Raw genomic sequence first — 22,940 nt, 5'->3', positions numbered from 1 at the left:
AGCCTAACTCATCATCACACCCTGTACACCAACAGCTGCACCTCCAGTCACCAGTCTGTCAAGCTTCTGAAGTTTGCGGACGACACCTCCCTCATCGGACTCATCTCTGATGGAGACGAGTCCGCCTACAGGTGGGTGGCTGACCACCTGGTGACCTGGTGCAAGCAAAACAACCTAAAGCTCAACGCTCTAAAGACAGTGGAGATGGTTGTGGACTTCAGAAAGAACCCAGCCCCACCTGCCCCCATCACCCTCTGTGGCTCCACAATTGACACTGTGGAGTCTTTACGCTTCCTGGGAACTACCATCTCCCAGGACCTCAAGTGGGAGCTGAACATCAGCTCCCTCGTGAAGAAAGCACAACAGAGGATGTACTTCCTGCGGCAGCTAAAGAAATTCAACCTGCCAAAGACAATGATGGTGCACTTCTACACAGCCATCATTGAGTCCATCCTCACATCGTCCATCACCATCTGGTACGCTGCTGCCACTGCCAAGGACAAGGGCAGGCTGCAGCGTGTCATTCGGTCAGCTGAGAAGGTGATTGGCTGCAATCTGCCGACGCTCCAGGACCTATACGCCACCAGGACTCTGAAGCGTGCTGGAAAGATTGTGGCTGACCCCTCCCACCCCGGACACAAGCTCTTTGAGCCACTCCCCTCTGGCAGGAGGATGAGGTCCATCAGGACCAAAACCTCACGCCACATAAACAGTTTTTTCCCCTCCGCCACTAGCCTTATCAACAAGGCTCGGAATCCATCCTGACTCTCTCCACACCCCACCTCTGGCTCCTCATGCCACTGTACCTACTCTGCTGTAGCGTCCCTTTTCACTACTGTTTAACTTATTTTACTATTTATTTAAATTTATTTTATCGTTATTAATACATACTGTGTGTATATGTTTATACTTATATTGTTTATATTCTTTTTATCCTTCTTATATTTGTATGTGTGACATGCTCCAACAACACCATGACAAATTCCTCGTATGTGCAACGTACTTGGCAATAAAGCCCTTTCTGATTCTGATTCTGATCAATCACAAAGCACACAATTATATGAGGTAAATAATAAATTAGGTAAATAATGTATGCAAAAGCATGAAACAGAGCCAAGAGAAGCCTACCTAATGTAGCTTGTCTACCTGCTATACAACTGACCTGAGACCCTCAGTACATGCAAAGAAATCATGAAGGAAAACACGGTAAGAAACTCTGAACCAAGTCACTCCCACCAGGACAGCTGAGCATGCAATAGGCACTGGGGTAAAAATATATAAATAGACAGTAAGATGGACAGTGACCCCAAAACAAAAAGACATGTAAGCAGTGTTTCCTTTAGGATTTTTTTTTAGCAGTGGGGCCAGGTCTGTCCACACACACACACACACACACACACACACACACACACACACACACACACACACACACACACCCCGCCATGGTGGGCCGCCACTACAAAATCTACATAGAGGAAACACTGATGTAAGACAAGAAGGAACATGATGCAGCAAGAAACTGGGCTTGAAACTGGCTTATGTCCAGAGAAATAAGGCCAGCAAAAAACAAGCATTTCTTGGTGTAAAGCTTTGCATTAAAACTAAAATGAAACAACCAAAACTCACTTGGCAGGGAATAAAGTGTGGTGTGGAGATGTGAGGGAAACACAGCTACTGGATTTGACCAACTAAACTAAACAACCACCAGGAGCCAGATGAAGATTTTAGTTTCACTGCTTATGCTGAGCAACTCTGCAGCAGCACCTGTCACCTATGAATACTACTAATCCCCTTCGCTTACTCCTGTTTTTATTATGAACCATGAGGTGGCCTTTATGGCAATGCAATTTCTTGTTGTTGATATCCACCAATCAAATGCCAGACAGACTAACAGTGCACTGACACAGAGGAAAGAGCATGAGTGCTACTTTGAGATGGATCCAGCAGGGGAAGCCGTTTAAATCAGCCCACTGCCACTCAGTGCTTCACACTGAACCCCGTCCATCGGGCTGGACAGAACAGGATTTTTGAGGTGATTGGACCTTTAAGCCAGTTTGGGTTTGATGTTTTTTGACAGACTGCTGCTCCCTGTCAGTAGGCAAGATGTGGATGGCTTGCACTCTGCCACTCAGGGGGGGAGGGTGGGTCTGAGTGTATGTGTGTGTTTCTGTGTGTCTGATGGAGGATCAAGGAGGGTTACATTGCAGGCAGGGAGCCTGGCTTAGCGTCTGCTGAGTGCTGTGTGTGTGTGTGTGTGTGTGTGTGTGTGTGTGTGAGAGAGAAGACTGGCTAGGAAATGTGGCCTCGGCTGGAGCAAAGCCATTTCAGAACACGAGGAGGCTGGCAAAGGGTATTATGCAGAGCAGTGTATCGGAGTGCCTTGTGTGTGTGTGTGTGTGTTGTCCTATCTCTCTATGGCAGAGCCAGTGGAGTCTTTGGCAGGGAATTCCACCCTGTACACATGACTGACAGCCTACAATCCATCTCTTAGAAGACAAAGCGGATTCAAAGCAGCATAAGCAGCTGGCCTGGGCGTGAGTGTGTGCATTTCTCATACACACACACACACACACACACACACACACACACACACACACACACACACACACACACAATATAAATCACATTTAACGAGTTAGTGTTTCAAAGCCCAGCCAATAATATGAACAAGGGGACACTCAGGACCACACACATATGTCTGAAAGTAAATACAGAGATTTCTAAAGGTTATAGCCCAATTTGCGCTGAGAGAAAGGGGAAACCAGAAAACTAAAATACACAGAAGAAAGTAGAAGAAGCAGCTCTTTTCCATCTGAGTGCTTCATTTATATATCCAAACATTTTTGTCTTTATGTCCCTCAAAAATATTGCCCCAATCTGCAAAGTCTCCAGTGGACGGAACTTGATCATTCACTTACCCATTTAAAACTTGGACAGGTAGAGTACACAACAGATGACATGATTTTGAAAAGTGCACTAATAAGTAAACATTTAGGTAAATATTTAAATCTATAGATACATTTAAATACTTTTAATAATAGACCTTAGTTTATAACTGAAGAAAGCTGGGGCAATTTTTTCATCTGATCAGTGCATCATGGAGTAAAAACATTTCTGGCGTTTGGTGTTCTAAAATATAATTATGACTGCAAAATGCTGGGTTTAACTAGGTCTGGACTCAGGGTTTCTGCAGGTTCCACCAAGTTAGATCTAAGACGTTGTTGGATCCAAACAAATGTGCATAAACTGATCTTGTACAAAAGAACACATGTGGCCAACCGGCACTCAGAGACAAAAGACTCAGAGACCATGTGGTCTTTCAAACAGAGGGTTTCAGCCTACATGTAAATTCCACATCCCTTGCTCCAAACTCCTAAATGAAGACAAGGAGATAAGAAGGCCACAAAATGGCTTCTGGGCGGACCTTCGCAAAGGTTTTCACACCTTCGACAGTTCGGAATCTCCCCATTGGCTCAGCAAGACCCTGAACACAGCATGAGGTCGGGGCCTATAAAACCTGCTGATACACCAAAATCATCGCTTTCCATCTCAACTCTGGTTGTAACAGGTCAGCGCCCAAGTTTGTGCTAAAACTTCCATTTTTGAAACAAAGGATTTAATTTCAGTGCTGGGAGCACCGTGGATCCTGTGAAACCACGCGCCAGTGTTTTCATATCTGCAGGAGAAGGAAACAGTGTTTTTCTTCGCAAGTCGACTAAACTGTTCCCTTCCTGCTGCTTTTGGAGGGAAAAGTTTTCCATGAACTCGCCGACGGGCGATCCGGATTCTCGTTCTGTTTTTCTGTGGAAATCTATGGACAGAAACGAACGGACTGAACACACACGTAAGGCTTGAGCTTTTCTGGGCAGAGAAATAGGTGTGTTTATTGATGTTTATGACCGCTATGCTGTGAATTGTGTTATGACATTAATGTGATTTTGATTAATACTTGTTTTAATTTTTTTAGAAGATTTATTAATCTGATTGGACCGCCGAGTCCAATCTGTTTTGCTGTGAATGTATCATTTGATCATGATACTGTTGATATATGTTGTGTTGAATAATGTAGCTTGTGAACTGAAAATGCTACATTGCTGCTCCGTTCACGGATAATAAGCTCCGTTGGTCCGTCTGAATACAGCCTGCGGCGTGATGAGAACGCCACCCCGCGGCCCTGTTTAGACCGATGGAGCGTGTGTTTATCTCCGCGAAGAATCAGCTGTTTGCACACCAGAGTGTGTATAATAAACATTTCCCCTCTTTGACAAAGTCTCAGACTCTGCCCAACTTCACGTTGGGCCAGAATCCTGAGTGGACGAGAGGAGTGTTTATTCCTCAGAGCCTCGAAATCAAGACTCTGAATGCTCCTTTTTCTTTCTCTAAAACATGCTCTCCTTCCCTCTTTGACACTAACCTAACATACACACACATCCACCCAGACATGAATACACGTGTTGTGAACAGCTAACACTGTTAGCCACGACAGTCGCATATACACACACCTAAACGCACACACAGGCATTTAATAGCTAAAACCTATTTGTGTATCTATTTGTGTCTGTAGCACATAGGCTAGCTTGAACGAGCTGACGGCTAATCTTGATCGCGTTGCCTAGCAACCCCCGTGGTCTCTTCACCCCCCTCCTCACACGCACGCACGCACGCACGCACGCACACACACACACACACACACACCACACACACACACACACACACACACACACACACACATGCCCGCTACATGTCGGTTGGCTGTTTTGCTTTTCGTTGTAGTTTTATAAAAGAGGTATATTGGTTTTGATTGATCAAAGAATTATTGATTGGCCATTGATGATTTTGAAGTTAAATAAATACCATTATACTTTAAATAGCAGTTGTTGTGATTGTTTTGTTGTAATAATTGCTGGTTGAACACAGGTCAGTGAACTTCATCCTTCCCTTTGTTCCTTTAGAAAACACCAGATCAATGAATCAAATTAATTCAGATCTGTATTTTAAAGGAAACACCACCTAATGAGACGGTTTCACAGTTCAATATTGGTCCCTGGTTGTCCGGGGTGGTGCCCCGTTTTGATTGTTTGTTGTTAATTTGGTAAAGTTATTAATACCCATATTCATAACTTTATTAATATTGATAAACCATCTTTGATAATTTGCCAATAATTGAATCTGTACGCCTACCGATACCCAACAACGTACTACACAGAATCAAGTTGTATAACTAACATCACTGCAGCACACAGAGGAGATCTGCACACTGTTAGGCTCCAGATGAATAGTTTATTTCTCTTTTCAACATTTCAAACTACAAGACCTTCCTTAGGCTAACATTACTGCCTAAAATACTTTTGTAAAAACAACGAAGGACTCTTTAAAACATTATAAGGCCTATTTTTTAGACATAACAAGACAATAATAATACAAAGACAAGATTTCTTTAGGGTCTACAGGTAGCCTCTGGATAGGTTTATAGGCCTGTACTCCATATTATCAATGTTCCTGATGTGTACTACATGTGTACTACTATGTGTACTACACATGTAGCTGTATAACACAACATTTTATTTTTTACAAATTCTTCTTCTAGGAACACATTTCTAAAGATTACATTTTGTGACCACAACAAACTTGGTGGTAACAAATGTTTTAGCAGTTGTGGTGCTGTAATTTGCAGTGAAGGAAATATTAAAGTAACACAAAATGTGTTGAGGTTTGAATTGTGTTCATATTTGCAAAGCCACTTATCAATGAGGAGGTCTGTGTCATCATGGCCCTGTTGACGTTTGTCTGATGTCTTTCACTCACACACTATTATGTATACTGCAAAGACTCTCACATTGTTGCTGACTCCTGTATGCTAGTCACTGAGTACAGAACACATATGCATATACACATTAAATGATTTTAGATGTAGCAGTGTGGAATCTAGATTTAGGATATTTTAATGTCATTTTCCTGCAGTGGTTTGTTGTTTTTCTTAGTTGGGGAAATACATTTAAATTGTCCTCTCATTATCTTTCCTAATTTTTCTCTTAGTGGAATGGCAAACAGCGAGGACAATGACTAGGATTTTGGGATCCAAACTCTCCCCCTGATATTGAAGCTGAAAATATGTACTTCCTTGTGGGCATAATAATGTGAGAAACATTAGAGAGAGACAGACACACAGAGAACATGGATGCCTCAGAGGGAGCTACAACATGTTAACGTGTGTGTGTGTGTGTGTGTGTGCGTGTGTGTGTGTGTGTGTGTGTGTGTGTGTGTGTATCCATCTGCCGAGGTCCTATGACACGTATCCTCATGAAAAACCTCGTCATGTCTGGAGGTTTGACCACCATGTGACATCTAGCATCAGTCTGAAACTAAGTCAACTGTGTGTATGGGCACCGAGGGAAATAGGGATTTTCAGACAACAACTAAAAAATATTTTTTGAATAAATGAGGAATGTAAACATAAAACATATGTAAAACACAACCGTTAAAAGTAACATCATACAGTACTGTATGTGCAAATCCTAATATCACAATCCCACAAAGAAAGGCAAAAGGGTCATAAACATAATTGGCTTTTAGTGCAGACACACACACACTCACTCACTCTCACTCCCCAAGGCTTCAAAACTGAAAAAAAAGATGTTCAGAGAAATTCCTAGTGCCTGTCGCTATAGAAACCATTTGCTCCCCTGATGGCGATAAAAGGAGCAAATTGCAGAGATGGAGGGTGGAGCCATGAGGGATAGAATACGCGCGCGCACACACACACACACACACACACACACACACACACACACACACACACACACACACACACACACACACACACACACACACACACAATCCGCCTCGCCTGAAGAGACCCCTTCAGTGCCCATACAATGGTGTCAAGATCTGGACATTGATTTAAAATGTATGTGTATACACTGTGTGTGTGTGTGTGTGTGTGTGTGTGTGTGTGTGTGTGTGTGTGTGTGTGTGTGTATGTGTGTGATTGTGTGGTGATACAGTGAAGGACCTGGAGGGCTTTACAGTTGTTCTGTCCTTATCACCACCCAGCTTTGCACTGCCTTTCAAACGCTACAGTGCCAAAGCATGTTGACACCTGCGCCCAGAAGACGACCTAAATGACGCTCTGTGTGTGTGTGTGTGTGTGTGTGTGTGTGTGTGTGTGAGAGAGAGTGTGTGTTCGATGTGAGACAGCCGTCATTGCCCTAGTTTGACCTTACTGAAAAACAAAATGGAAAAAGCAGGTTTCTACAAATTAAAGGGATACTTTGCCAAGTTTAAACCATCTCTGTGTCATCTAAGTGTGGGCAGTGTGTGCAGATGAACAGTGTTTGGCTTCCCTCCGAGGCACTAGCGCATTGGAGCTCCCTGCGGAGCAGAGCAGCGGAGGTCCGCCGGGATCTGCCAGATGATGTGAATTATTTGAAAAAAGCTGAGTTTCATTAGAGAACATTTCGAGCATAATGAGCAGCTCATATAAGAGATGCTTTAGTCTTTGTGCATTTAGAAGAATATAAGCATTTATAATAAATACCTTTATTCTAAGAAACTTTGGAGACAAGACTCACCACTCAATGAAGCCAACAAGACTAAGCAACAAAACCAAGTGACTTTTCAATGCGGTGAGTTTCAGTGCAGTGCAGTGTCATTTGAAATGACACCTGTGTACTGCAAGACTGGCAGAAGGAATCGAAAGTTGACAGTATGCCAAAAATAATATTCTCTCAGCCAGTGTTGGGTGTATTTGAAAACATTTGCTTCTATAAGTAGAGGTATACTGAAGATGTTATCATCAGCCAAACTGCTTGCTGCCCCCTCACAGCGAGGGAGAACTAATCACTCAACGAAATCCCGACTGTTCACTGTCCTGGCTCCCAAATGGTGGAACGAGCTCCCCATCGATATCAGGATGGCCGAAAGCCTACACATCTTCCGCCGAAGGCTAAAAACACATCTCTTCCGACTACACCTCGGATAAAAAAAAAAAAAAATAAATAAAAAATATATATATATATATATATATATATATATATATATCTCTTTGTAGCTTTGCCTATTTAAAGCTAATGTATTTGCACTTACTACTTGTTGTCTGGAGTTTGAACCTTCACAGTTGAAAGCACTTAATTGTAAGTCGCTTTGGATAAAAGCGTCAGCTAAATGACATGTAATGTAATGTAATGTTAAAACTTCCATGATGTGGTGAAAAGGTGGCTTCATGGAGTAAAGCTTATCATGAGAGATTTTTGAAACCCTCTACTTTTCTTCATTACAATGAAAAAAACGCTGCCTCTGCCTGTATCTGCCTTGCTGTTAAAGATATCTGCACTGGTATATAAACAGTCGGCAAATAAGATGAAGAGGTTACAGCCAAGCTAGCGTGAATACATGGTCTAATGGATGATGGCAGCATCTTTCAAAACTCGTCATCCACCAAACAAACTGAGGAAGGAATGCATCCTTGGACACACTTAATAGAAATACATTTGAACTAATAAGGTGCATAATACGTACATTAAGACGCATACAAGCATTTCATTCATTTAAACCCAAGGATGTTTGGAGATCGACAGCCAGGCAGACAGCAATGGTGACAAATGAAAAGTTAAACAGTCTCTTGACAATTTATGGTATCTATAAACTGGCTGCAGAGAATAGAGGTTACAGGCTGAGAAGAGAAAGAGAAAACAGAGAAAGAGAAAAAAGTTAGAGGAGGGCTGGGTGAGGGATGCGGAGGAAGAAAAAGAGGGACAGAGGAGGGAGGCAAAGGAGTGAAAAACAGGAAAGAGAAAAAGCATGCTAAGCCCGATCAATAGTAATTCTCCATGTCTCAGTGGAGGGTTAACTATCCACTTGTTTTTTTTCCTTCCACACCCATATTTCCCTCTGCTCTCCCCTCCTCTGTGCTGATCTCTCCATGGGATCTTCTCCTCCCATCTCCTTTCTTCCTCTTTTGTCCCACCCTCATTTTAACCTATCTCCTTTTCTCTCTGCAACTCTACGCAATGCTCTCACCTAGGTCCTCTGCACCCTCTCATTTTCTCGACTTTCAGCCCTTTTTCATTCCTCTCATCCACCCTACTCTCCTATCCTGCTCCCATTTTGTGAATTCTCCCTGTGTGTTTTAAGCCTATCTTCCAAACACTGTGCAAAAAAATGGTTTGAGAATAGGGTAACTAACGCTCACTGTTGCGATCATGAGGTGTCTGAGAACAGGGGTATACTGTGGCCAAGGATCAGTATAATGTCAAGCGCAATAAGCTGGCTTTTATGACACTGTGTGAGGCAGCAGCATGATGTAGCAAAAACAACATGAATGGCTTTGAGTGAATGTACAGGTCAACACACATCAGTACATGCCATTTAAATTTGCATCTAAGTTGTTTTGGATCTTCTAAATGTCTAAAAGGTTCAGAAGATATGATAAATGGTATGAGAAATATGTTTGTGGATGAGTTGCAGCGGATGAACATGTGTTTTTTAAAGGTTAAGCATGTACAATGTTGTGCACTGTGTGTGTATGTGAGTGAGCCGTTGCCAATCCCCTGAACTCATTAGCCTAATTGGACAGTCTGCAGAGAGCTCCACATTGATCTGGGCCTGTTATGATTCTCCTCCTTATGAGCATTCACTCTTTTCTGTTTCTGTCTCTCTATCTGCCCTCCCTCATTCTGTCACTTCTCTCTCAAATGTCCTCCCTTTCTTCTTTTCACCTCTGTTCCCCCTCTGTGCATAATAATCTTTATAGACAGACCCATCTGGACACAGCTGACTACCCCAGAGTTGTTACCATTCTTTCTTTATGTCTGCTAGTGTTTGTCAATTTGCAGCTTTGTGACACTAACAGCCAAATATGTCGAGTTAAAAGAAGCTAATGTAATGACACTGCACAACAACACACATTTAAGTAGCTTTGAATATTTTGAAAAGCTGTGAAATATGTGTGGTCCACATATTCTCGGAAAAGCTGTGCAGATGGTTGATTCCTGTTGTGATACTAAGGCCATTAGCCAGCTGATAGCAGATCAGCAATGCTAACGGTAGCAGCTGTGACAACAAGCAGTGTTATTATAGTTCAAAAGGACAAAGTTAAAGTCTAAGTTATCTTTATTATGCCCTACGCAATAAAACTGCAAAGCTGATTGTAAATGACTCATGATTTTCATCTGTCAGCGTGACAGCTTGTGGACTTTTCAACTGATACTAATGAGTGGATTAGCCATGCTGTTTCAATCAGCAAAAGAGGAATAACAGAAAACCTGGATGTATTTTACCAACTTTCTTGGCAAGGAGGATAGCCAGGCACAGAGGAGAAGACTACTAACGTTACATTAGGTAACACACAAATTTGTTTTTGTAAATCAACTTGTTAACAGCAATCAGCTGTGAAATCGTTGCCGAACAGATCTGTGTCTCCCGGGTCCGGCCAGGTTCGGGTCCAACATTTTTCGGATCTGCATGGGTACGGGTCCCAGCTTTCAAATAATAGATGGGTTTGGTTCCCAGTAATAGATTTCGGGGTCTTTCTGGTTTCAGGCATGTATTTTTGGACCCATGAAGACCTCTAATCTAGAAAATATATATATATTTTTTTTTGTCTTCAACGGCCATACCAGTTTACAAAAATAAACAAAATGAACTACATTTGCAGACTTATAGACCCAAAGCAATTTGTAAGTCTAAAGCATTACAGAACAGTGAAATATGTGGACAAATTGGAAATGCATATATATATAAAAAAGGGTGACATTTGGATATCTTATTTCCCAAATACAGACCATAAGGTAAAGTGCTGTGTACAAAAGTCCTTCAAGTCAAGTATATATATATATATATATATATATATATATACACACTCAACAAAATTATAAACGCAACACTTTTGTTTTTGCCCCCATTTTTTATGAGCTGAACTCAAAGATCTAAGACTTTTTCTATGTACACAAAAGAACTATTTCTCTCAAATATTGCAGTTTTCGAAAACCAGTCAGTAAACAAAAAAAAGAAGTTGCTGGATATTGGCAGGCCACTCTAAAATGTGCAGTTTTACTGTATTGGTGGGGTCAGGGGGGGTCCGAAAACCAGTCAGTAAAAAAAAAAATTGCAGGCCTCTCTAAAATGTGCAGTTTTATCACACAGCACAATGCCACAGATGTCGCAAGTTTTGAGGGAGCATGCAATTGGCATGATGACTGCAAGAATGTCCACCAGAGCTGTTGCCCGTGAATTGAATGTTCATTTCTCTACCATAAGCCATCTCCAAAGGCGTTTCAGAGAATTTGGCAGTACATCCAACTAGCCTCACAACCGCAGACCATGTGTAACCACATCAGCCCATGATCTCTGAGACCAGCCACCTGGACAGCTGCTGCATCGGTTTGCATAACCAAAGAATTTCTGCTCAAACTGTAAGAAACCATCTCAGGGAAGCTCATCTGCATGCTCGTCATCCTCATCGGGGTCTCGACCTAACTGCAGTTCGTCGTCGTAACCGACTTGAGTGGGCAAATGCTCACATTCGATGGCGTCTGGCACTTTGGAGAGGTGTTCTCTTCACAGATGAATCCCGGTTTACACTGTACAGGGCAGATGGAAGACAGTGTGTATGGCTTCATGTGGGTGAGAGGTTTGCTGATGTCAACGTTGTGGATCGAGTGGCCCATGGTGGCGGTGGGGTTATGGTCTGGGCAGGCGTATGTTATGGACAACGAACACAGGTGCATTATATTGATGGCATTTTGAATGCAGAGATACCATGACGAGATCCTGAGGCCCATTGTTGTGCCATTCATCCACGACTATCACCTCATGTTGCAGCATGATAATGCACGGCCCCGTGTTGCAAGGATCTGTACACAATTCCTGGAAGCTGAAAACATCCCAGTTCTTGCATGGCCAGCATACTCACCAGACATGTCACCCATTGAGCATGTTTGGGATGCTCTGGATCGGTATATACGACAGCGTGTTCCAGGTCCTGCCAATATCCAGCAACCTTTTTTTTATTTTTTATTTTTTTTGTTTACCGACTGGTTTTCTGACCCCCCCAGATCCCCCCAATACAGTAAAACTGCACATTTTAGAGTGGCCTTTTATTGTGGCCAGCCTAAGGCACACCTGTGCAATAATCCTGCTGTCTAATCAGCATCTTGATATGCCACACCTGTGAGGTGGATGGATTTTCTCGGCAAAGGAGAAGTGCTCACTAACACAGATTTAGACAGATTTGTGAACAATATTTGAGAGAAATAGTTCTCTTGTATACATAGAAAAAGTCTTAGATCTTTGAGTTCAGCTCATAAAAATGGGGGCAAAAACAAAAGTGTTGCGTTTATAATTTTGTTGAGTGTATATATATATATTATAGTTTCTGGATAGGTTAAATCAAATCTTATATCTGAGGTGGTGATAACAAAATCAATGGCTTTTCTTGTCTTTTTGTTTGTTGACTGTAATCTAATTACAGACATACGGTGCAGTGTGTTTCCAGTGCTCATCTCAGTGTCCATATTGAGAGAGAAAGAGCGGGGAATAAAAAAAGTTGTTACTCAATAACTTCGACTATTCATCTCCCCCCCCCCTCTCTCTCTCTCTTCCTCTCTCTGACTCTCTCCCTGTCTCAGCAGGAGTTACTTGATAATGAGGTGTGGTGGTGTCAGAATCACAGCCCATGCTCATCCATCCAACCTGATTAACAAGGGGCATGGCACACCACTGTCTGGTGTGTATAAGCAGACACGTATACACACGTGCATGTATACACGCAAGGTAAAAGACAGAAGTCAGGGTATGCACGCGTGAGACACACACACACACACACACACACACACACACACACACACACACACACACACACACACACACACACACACACACACACACAGTATACACAGAGTACACAAAGACTAAAGAATAAGTGCATGTTTAGGAAAATAGATAAACATGCATATACTGTAAACACCTATAGGTACATATATACACATCACGCGCGCGCACACACACACACACACACACACACACACACACACACACACACACACACACACACACACACACACACAAGAAAATTAGAGAGAAACCTGGTCAGTGTTGCTGTTCACCTTTGTCAGATATGAAGGTGGCATTACCAATGTAATATGCCTGAGTGTGTATGCAGTACATATATACAGTATGTGCTGTATGTGTGTTAGCAGTGTTGCTCTCATGTATCTCACCAGATTAAGATTACTCTACTTCTGCTCTCTTACTACTCTGCATCCTACCAGCTCCTGATGTCCTCTGACCCATTTCCCTCCTTATTTTACTTTCTTCCTCTCCTTTCCCTTCCTTCCCTCCTCTTAATGTACAGTAACTCCATTCATATACTGTGCCTTCTCGGCCCTTGTCTCTATCACTCAGCATATTATAATCTCCCCTTTCCTCTCCGCTCTCTCTTCTTTTCAGGAGGGTGAAGGGTAAGTGAAGATCGTTGGGCCCCAGTGGCGAGGCCCAGACATCGTGGATGTGTGTGTGTGTGTGTGTGTGTGTGTGTGTATGTGTGTATTTGTGCGCAACCCATCATTGCTCATCTCTGGCAGCCTTGCTGGCTGTTCCCCGAGCTACAAGCTACAGAATAAATACACTTTAAATCACTACGCACGCACACGCGCACACACACGCGTGCACGCACGCACGCACACATGAGGGGTCTGGGGAGTTGTGCCGGCAAAGCCTTTGGCTACTCTTGCTCTCCTCCTCTCTCCGTGCACCCCAGTCAAACACACACTGGAAAAATAAGCTGAAGTTATGATGGGCAGACTGTAATACACCACAATATTCTAATGTTAAATTAATGGGATTCTGCTTACTGAACACAACGAACCAGGAACAGACGCTGTCTGGGGAGACACTGGGAGACTTTTCCCAGAAAGAGTTGTACTGGCCGAGTGGACAAAATGTCAAGACCATCCATCTCTTCTTCACATGAACTAGATTCAAAATAGAGAAGGGGAGAATCGTACCGGGGGTTTCACAGTTAAATGGGGTGAGTCATCAGCCCGACTAGTATGCCCCATCTTGCTTCATTCCACCTCTCAGAATGCCTGGGAGGGATTTTCCTATTTTTGTGACAAAAATGGTTCTCCCAATTGCCAGTAATTTGGTTTGCAGAGTTCCACTTCCACAGTCTGTTTGAGTTAGGTGATAATTATCTTTAGCTTCATCAGTATGAGCGACCCCTTTCACATTTCATCGTCATTTGATACATTGGTGTAAAAAAATAGAGATTGTAGGGAATGGAAAGGGAAATCTAAACAGCAACAGCGATATTTATTTTTACAATAGTGTGTTTCTAACAACTTGACTAGCCTGCACAGAGCCCTGACCTAAGCCACATCCTAGGCCAACACCTTTGGGATGAACTGGAACACTGATTGCGAGACTGCCGGCCAACCTCACTACTGTTCTTGTGGTTGCAGCTAGGTTACAAAAAATTATGTTTAAAGCTTTCCCAAAAGATTGGAGGCTGCATAATAATACCCACGGTTTTGCAATTGGATAAATGTAAGTTAGAACATAAATAACTGCCTTTTGTTTCAGGTAATTTCATTTCTATAAATTATTTTAGATGAGACTGAAAATTAACATTTCACTTTAGTATGACTTCAAAAACGTCCCTGCTTCCATTCTCAGTGGGATTCTGAATCACTCTCTATCATCTCTGCAGTGGGCGTGGGTGCAGGTGGTGATAGCACTCCACCTTCTCCACTGTTTATGCCCATTTGACGGCCTATTTTTGTGTGTAGAGAGGAAATAAAACTGTGGGTTTCGTCACGTTTTAAGACAACTATTACTTTTTGTCTACTCAGTGTTATAGGCTTGGACACAGAGCGCCTAATTGAAAGGTCCGCAGACATTTTTTTTTTTGGGCATTTCCGCCTTTAATGATAGGAAAGCAATGAAAGGGAAGAGAGAGGGGCAAGACATGCAGGAAATCGCTCCAGGTCGGACTCGAACCCTGGACCTTCTGCGTCGAGGTATGAACCTCTGTATATGTGCGCCCGCTCTATCGACTGAGATATCCTGGCCACAGTTTCAGCAGTGTTTTGTTGCCAAGAACATATAGCTGTCTAATGGTTGTGAAATAATAATGATGTTAGACTGTGATCTGTCTACTCTTTTCAAATATATATACTCCAACTGTGCTAACAGATAAATGAAACAAGGAAATCTGACAAAGTGGGATTGTACTGCACATAGGAATGCATTGTGAGACTATATATATCCCTGACCCCAGGCTGTCAGTGCATCTTGTCCTCATGCAGCTCTGTGTCCTTCCCACAATGTAATATCAACTAGGTTAACTGTGGCTAATACAACACAGCAGCATTGCTGTCCTCAATGTCTCGTCTTATCTTTCTATGCATCGATCTCTCCCTCTACCTATGCATCTTTCTACCCTTAACAGTCTGAAGTAGAAGAGAAGAGGTGTGCAGTGTTCATCAGCTCCAGGATTGCAGAAATGTCTCATCCTAGGGAGACCCAGTGATCCTACAGGTTACAACATAATCATGAATACAGCCGGAGTCAGGGCTTACAGGTGACATGAAGGAAATACATTAAGTCATACGTTATGTGTTGTTATGAATTTTGACCTAAACCTCCTAGGGACAGCGTGGTACCTTGTGTATTCCAGTACAGAACACAGCCAGATGTTGACAGGATTGCTTAACAAGAACAGAAGGGAGGAGCCCTTTGAGACTACATGAAGTAGAGCTGCTTGAGATTGAAAATTCATGAAAAAACAATCAATGGGCAACAGAAACTCACTTCCAGCACTCTTGATCATCCCATCCTAACCAAGTGCACGCACAATCATCTTCATCCTTTATGAACTGCCAAAGAAAACATCCACAGGTCTTGTGTGGCTTTTCAAATTGTAACAAAGACACTGGTCCTTTCTAGAAATATATGTACAGTGGACTTAAATGAGAAGCAAAAAGGAGGAAGGTGCTGCTTGTTGAATGTTGCAGTCCACTGTGGAAGAAGTTATGGGGGAAATAAGGCCTCCAGTCTTCTTCTGCAACAGTCCTGCAGCAACTATAAGAAAACTGTATCCTATAGACAGCGCCACTGCAGTAACTCCAGGCTGAATATTTGATTGATAGTCCTGGAAAACTTGGACTCATCTTTTAAAAATAAATCTGGATAAGCATAAGTTGAGTATTCATTTTCCTGTAACAATTAAACATTTGGATATATATCGCAACATTTTACAGAATACACATGTGAGCAAGACCTGCATTTATACAGATATATAATGACTTTAACATGAATATAGAAGTGTGAACACAGCACACACACTCCAGAAGCATCATGGAGCAAGCATTATAGCCTTATCAAACTGATTTAATCCCCCTCCAGTTGCCTTTTCTTTAGCTGTCCTTTCTGCTTCAGCCTTTGTCTTTAAGGCATAGAGGCTATTTTCTCTTTTATAAAAAAAGAAAACAAGCAAATCAAATCAATATGTCTCTCTTCTTCTCATTCTGTTTTCTTGAAATCCTCCAAAACAAACTCCAAGGTGTCCAGCCAGACTAAGGACAGCTGTCATTGTTAGGTGATTAAGTTGTTAATAAATCTGACCTGGATGTATAAATGCTCAGGCAGTGACGTTCTCAGAAAAATAAATGTTTCTCTGGTATTCTCTATCACTGAAGTGGGTAGTTTAGCACAAGACGTGAAAGCTACCTTTGAAAGAGATTTAAAAAAAGAAAGTTCTTACCTGAGGCGTTTTTCAGGTAGCCGTTGGAGTCTGTTGTGGTGTACATGACATAGGGACCTGGCTGGTTAACACCAAAAGGCTGCAAAAACACACATGCAAACACAAATTAAAAAAACTGACAGATATGTACATTTTGCAAGTCTCTTTTAATAATAATAATAATAATAATAATAATAATAATAACTTTATTTATATAGCACCTTTAAAAACTAAGTTTACAAAGTGCTTTGACAGACAAGCAAGGGAGAAGCATCAGCTGTCTGTCCGTAAGGGCGAAAGAGGCCAGGGAGAAACAAGCCGGAGAGTGACCCGGCATAAAGATAGACAGCCATGCTGTCACCTTAGTGAACTTGACCAGTTTTTGTTGTTGTTTTATTTCCACTAGGTGACTTGGCAAATGTCTGACCTAGCTGGCTGAATCTGACTGAGCGGGAATGAGTGACGGCTGCGTGATTGTGCGCCTGTGCGGGCGGATACAGAGGGGTTTGTCTTATCTCTTCATTACAAAAGGATGACAACTAATGAAGAGATCTGTCGAGTCATCCTTCGCTTTACATCAGCTAACCATGAGCTTGTTGTACATACACACTGCAAGAGAGACTTGGCCCTTTGTGCTGTGACACTCAGTGGTCGGGTGAGGAAGGAATAGAAATGAGGTCAAAAAAAGAGAGAGAGAGATGAGAAAGCCAGAGAGGAGCAGATTAGTGGGCTCATAGAAAGATGAAGAGGAAGAGAGGTGTGACTAAGAAGAAGAGTGGGGGTGTGAAATGAAAAGATAGAGCGGGTGATGGATGGGAGAGGAGAGGAGTAGAAACAGCCGCGAGCTCCACTCGTCTACAGCATTCATCATACCTTTCAGTTAGACAACAAGCCGGTGGAAGAGTAGACAGACAGGAAACCAAAACAACTCTAATACCAGCAGCCTCTTGTTGATGTCAAAGCTAATGTGTTTTGCAAAGGGCTTTCCATTGGTGAAAGGTTATATGAGGAGACGCTATTGGCTGCTGTATTTCTGTCAGATGTCTCTGTCCACCTACACATCATCATCAGACGTTGGCTCTTTGGGATACATAAAAGTAGCTTCAGGCTAACTGCTCTATAAATTGGTGGCTACATTTAACTTCAAATGTGCATTATAGTTTAAGAGCTAATTATATGTTGTCCATGCACACCTTATAGCCCCTTCAGACTGACACAATGATGCGGGTCGTGTGTCATGGGTCTATCTGTGTGTGTGTGTGTGGATTCACGTCAGCCGGCTCTCCGTTATGACCAACTGTGGCTGGACTCAGGTCAGAGGCCGTACCGCTTTGGTGGTCTAATGTTGCTACCAGGAATGGAAGTTAATTCCAAGACACCAAAGATGAAAAAGAGAGAGTGATCAAGGGATAGGGAGAGTGCACATGGATAGACAGATGGAGGTAGAGGGATACAAAAATGAAACTGGTAATTATTGGATGTAGGTCAGTGTAATTCTCAGGTTTATCTGTGAAATATATGAACTGCACTGTAGTCTTTTCTAACAGTAAAAAGCATGGTAACAGCTGTCTGATGAATGTGTCCAATGCATGGGACTGGGATTTTTGCAGCAACGCAATGCAATGTCATCTGGTAAAGCACAGTGTGCAAGGCCACATTCCTGGAAGATTACTTTGTAAAGAGAATGGCATATTTCTACTGTTTACCTTGTGATTGGAGGTTAAACTTATTGCTGCTGTGGGTTATACTGCTTCCCTCATATACTGTATTTACTGCTGTGAAGTGTTGTGACATCTGTTAAGCCTTCAAACTGATGATATGTTAATAAGTTAATTAAGTTAATTAATTGAGAAAATGAAAGCTCAGATGGGCCGATCTGGAATCTCCCCCTTACGAGGTCATAAGGGGAAAGGTTACCTCCCCTTTCTCTGCTTTGCCCACCCAGAGAATTTGGCCCACCCATGAGAAAGAGAGACATCATGGCTTGCAAACAAGCAAAGTGGCAGTTGGTCAAGGCCACACCCCCACCCTCCACCTTGCCCCCCCCCCCCTCTCCTCCTCAATAGCATTTAAAGGTACAGACACAGAAATGGCACATCCTAAGGAAAACTCATTGTGGGACTGGCTCTAGTGGCTGTAATTCTGCACCAAGGCTGAATTTTGGGAAAGAGACTTCAGATACAGTATTAGGGGACCACTAAGGTCTATATAAAAGAGACTTCAGATACAGTATTAGGGGACCACTAAGGTCTATATAAAAGAGACTTCAGATACAGTATTAGGGGACCACTAAGGCCTATATAAAAGAGACTTCAGATACACTATTAGGGGACCACTAAGGTCTATATAAAAGCATCCAAAAAGCAGCATGTCATAGGACCTTTAATGAAACACATTCTAGAGTCACTAATGGAGCTTAAGGCCAAACTGGGAGCACTTTGAAAGGCTGAAGTTAATGTTGTTGAAGCTTGTATGTATCAAACTGAAAAGCACTGTCTGGCCTCGTCATGCAGACATGAAGCCTTGGATACCTCATAAACTAAAGAATGTGAGCAGATGGTAAAATACAAACGAATACCTGTTATTATAAAATCATGAGTACAAACCCAGTCTCCACAGACACCATTACTGTCAAAGTGTGCCTGAACAACAACAAACCTCAAAATATATTTACAGAGGACATGAGTTGGAAAACGGCCACACCTGGCATTTATTTGCCCTTGTATTAAAACATCTTACACTGATATTTTATTGGACAATGCCAACCACAAGGGAGGGCATGAGATACAGTACAGTAAGCAATGGCTACTGACTTGTTTTGTGAAGGTCTGTTACTTTTAAGAAAAAAAGAATGGGGGAGGGGTATGGACAGGTGGCAATCACATGGTATTTTATCATATAAAAACAAACCTCATTTATCTTTATGCTTTCAACTGTTTTGGTCCATCTGTTCAGGCTAGCCACTTTACACATAAATAGGAGCTTATACTGACTTAGAGCTCAAAAACACATCACCCATTCAAATCCCCTTCCCTAATTTCCTGAATATAAATGTGATCCTCCCTATAGACATGAAGTTTGGCCAGCAGTCATGATATTCCATCCTATCTCTTGCTCTTCCGCTGAAAAAACGTACAGAGTACAGACTCTGGAGGAAGATAAAGATGCATGAATGGAAAGATAAGTGTAATGGGTACAAGAGAGTACACCCAGAGGGACACACCTGGGTCAGACTGGTCAGACAGATAAGAAACACATTTCACTTTTTTATGCTGTCATTAGAAAACAAGGACAAACAAAGACAGATTCCTTACCTTGACATCTTCTGGACAGTCATTGAAGCAGAGGCCGCTTAGCACTGAGGAAGACAGAGATGCCAGGGTTAGACATGTTGCCCAGCGTCTGTTACACGTTCAACACCAACGCACACTGATGTGGAAAAAGTGTTATCTGTGACAGTGCTGTTGCTGTGCCCTAAGGGCCACTGTGTCAACATGTATCCACAGGTTTCAAGCATCAAGAGGGTCAAACTCAAACAGAGAAATAAAGTTCTCTTACACAATGCCTCAAGCTCCACTGCGGCTGACAGTCGAAACAAAGACACTCAAATTAATATTAACAGTGCTTAAGCGTTCCTCGCATTTATATTATATTTCAGACAATTGAAATATCTCTTCTGTGTGCTGGGTGAATGTGGACAAGACAAACAACCAAAGAAAGGAGGGAGGGAGGGAGCGTTAGAAATAAATTGCCGACAATGAGAAACATAAAAAAATAAATGTGCATGCTATTAACACTGCAAGTGCGTGTATATATGAATGCTAAGAGAGCATTTCACTTAATTGTGTGTACAAGCGGAGCGAGGACAAAATCTGCTGAATTGCTAATCAGTCATTAGAGAAGTGACTTTATTAGCATACTAATAGGGTCCTGGGTCTAGGTTGCCTTGATTTGCCTGATGGAGTCACGCTGAAGCCCAATAGCCTGCTAATAAGGTCTGCACCCAGTGCTGTACTGAACAGCAGCCAAACCCAATGCACCTAGTCAAAGGGAACATCGCAGTGTCCCTGGCTCAATCGCACAGGCAGTGTGTGGATGAAGCCACATTGCCACAAATATGTTAATCACAAACATTAACTGTACACATAGTACACACTGTACACCCATTTGAACACAAGTGAGCACTGTAATTATTTTGTGAAGCATTTCCACTCATGCACCGGCTCTTTACAATGGACTGACAGGTGTCAGGTGACCCTGATACTACTCTGATATTCATAACAAACTGTGGAATGTCCCCTGTTACATAGTGTCCATTTATTGTCCATAGCTCCCTAATTGTTTTCTCCACACTTCCACTCATCCTCATCCTTTATTCATTATTCTACACTTTATAGAATATTTATAGAACTATGCCGCAGCACACTATTAAGCATTAACGAATGGTAACTATAGGACAGGCTTAAATACAGTGGAGCCAATCCACACCATTAGTGTTTTGTAAAACAAACTCCTGGAGTGTTGACTATAGGAAACTAATATACTTCTATTTCTACAAATGTGACAACATCTCTGCGAAACGCTTGTGCCAATACACAACCCACATTGTTTTTATTTTTTCACCATTCTATTTGTCTTTCTACTTGCACACCTTGTGAAGCAAAGGGAGCAATTCACATTACACAAATCCTCAACTTTCAACTATGTTGTGCAAATCTACAACTTTTAACCTCCAGTTTCACTATGAGCTTTCAAATTTCACTATAGGCAAATAAAACTAGATTAGCATAAATAAATCAAATAAATGCTGGATCAAAATGATGCCCCTTTTCTTCCTGAATACTTCAAATGTAGTTATGTTATTTTTAAGATTTAGCATGGCAAAGTCTGCCCGTCCACTGGTTGGCCCTCCACGTCAGTCTAGACTGAAATATATCTCAACAACTACTGGATGAATGGCCATAACATTTGGTCCCCAAAGGATGAATCCTGCTGACTTTGATGATCACCTGACTTTTCCTATTGTGCCCCCATGAAGTACACATTTGTAGTTTTTGGTGGATTGCCATGAAACTTGGTGTCCCTGAGGATGAACTGCAATAACTTGGTGACTTTCCAGCTTGCCCCATCACCAGGTCAACCAGTAAATATGTCAAATACTTTGGGAAAAAAAGGTTGATGTGCTACAGCAAACTTTCGAAATGTTGAACCTACTGGGCCTCATTCACCAATATCTTCCTAATTTTTTTCTTAAATTTGTTCTTAAGAAAGCTCCTAAGAAAAGTTTGTCAAGAAAAGTCTGATTCATGACATGTTCTTAAACAGCAGAATTGTTTGCAGGTGTTCTTAGAATTATGAATCCCACTGTCTTCGTAAATTGAAAGCTCGTGCCAGTTGCTCCTAGTTAGCATAGGTAAACGCCCCGCTAATTCCCATAAAAGGGCATGAGATGGCAGGGCCGTGTGCACACTTAGAGAAATGTCGAAAAGATGTGGCAAAGATGGTGGAGGCTTCGACTCCAAAAGAAAGAAAAACTTTGGTAATTATGAAGTGGAGGTACTGCTGCAAGAAGATAGCGAAAAAACGACATCATATTTAGTAGCGTCAGCAGTGGATACAAAGCAGCGAATAAAACCGATGCATGGAATGTAATTACTCATGCAGTGAACGCTGTATCCGGAGAAGGGCGCAGAACTATAGTATATAGGCCTAGCACAATTCATACACAATGGCAATATAAAGTGAGCATAAGTGTAAGTGTAGTGTGTATTTATTAAAGCAGCCATATTATGCTCATTTTCAGGTTCATAATTGTATTTTAAGGTTGTACCAGAATAGGTTTACATGATTTAATTTTCAAAAAACACCATATTTTTGTTGTACTGCAGTGCTCTCTCTCACTGCTGCAGATCCTCTTTTCAGCTGGTCTCTGTTTTAGCTACAGAGTGAGACCTCTTTTCTTCTTCTTCTTCTGTACTATCTTTGATTACACTGCACATGCCCAGTAGCTCAGATGTAGATCATGTCAGCTAGCTAGCTCCATAGACAGTAAAAGAAAGGCTGTTTCTACAACTTTGGTCAGTTACAAGGCAGGATTAGCTGGGAGACTTCTAAATGAGGGCGCACATGGAAGTAGTTCTTTTGTAGATTATGGTGAACTTTGTGTGTTGTAGCAGTGCTTTGCTATTGAGAACGAGGT

At 42.0% G+C, this 22,940-nt stretch overlaps 1 protein-coding gene across 1 annotated transcript in view; it reads right to left on the bottom strand.

The window, feature by feature from the left end:
* The window catches only part of itfg1 (integrin alpha FG-GAP repeat containing 1), a 162,715-nt gene that overhangs the window by 15,619 nt on the left and 124,156 nt on the right, over positions 1 to 22,940 (bottom strand). The window contains exons 13-14 of the mRNA XM_031309162.2: positions 20,056 to 20,099; positions 16,763 to 16,841 (exon numbers count right to left, since the gene is read on the bottom strand). Coding sequence (XP_031165022.1) covers positions 16,763 to 16,841; positions 20,056 to 20,099 — 123 coding nt within the window. The remainder of the gene's footprint in view (positions 1 to 16,762; positions 16,842 to 20,055; positions 20,100 to 22,940) is intronic.

The sequence above is a fragment of the Sander lucioperca genome, chromosome 3, assembly GCF_008315115.2.
Source record: "Sander lucioperca isolate FBNREF2018 chromosome 3, SLUC_FBN_1.2, whole genome shotgun sequence".
Classification (NCBI taxonomy): domain Eukaryota; kingdom Metazoa; phylum Chordata; class Actinopteri; order Perciformes; family Percidae; genus Sander; species Sander lucioperca.
Note: the sequence above shows the minus strand (reverse complement) of the source record. Positions and strands in the feature narration are given on the sequence as shown.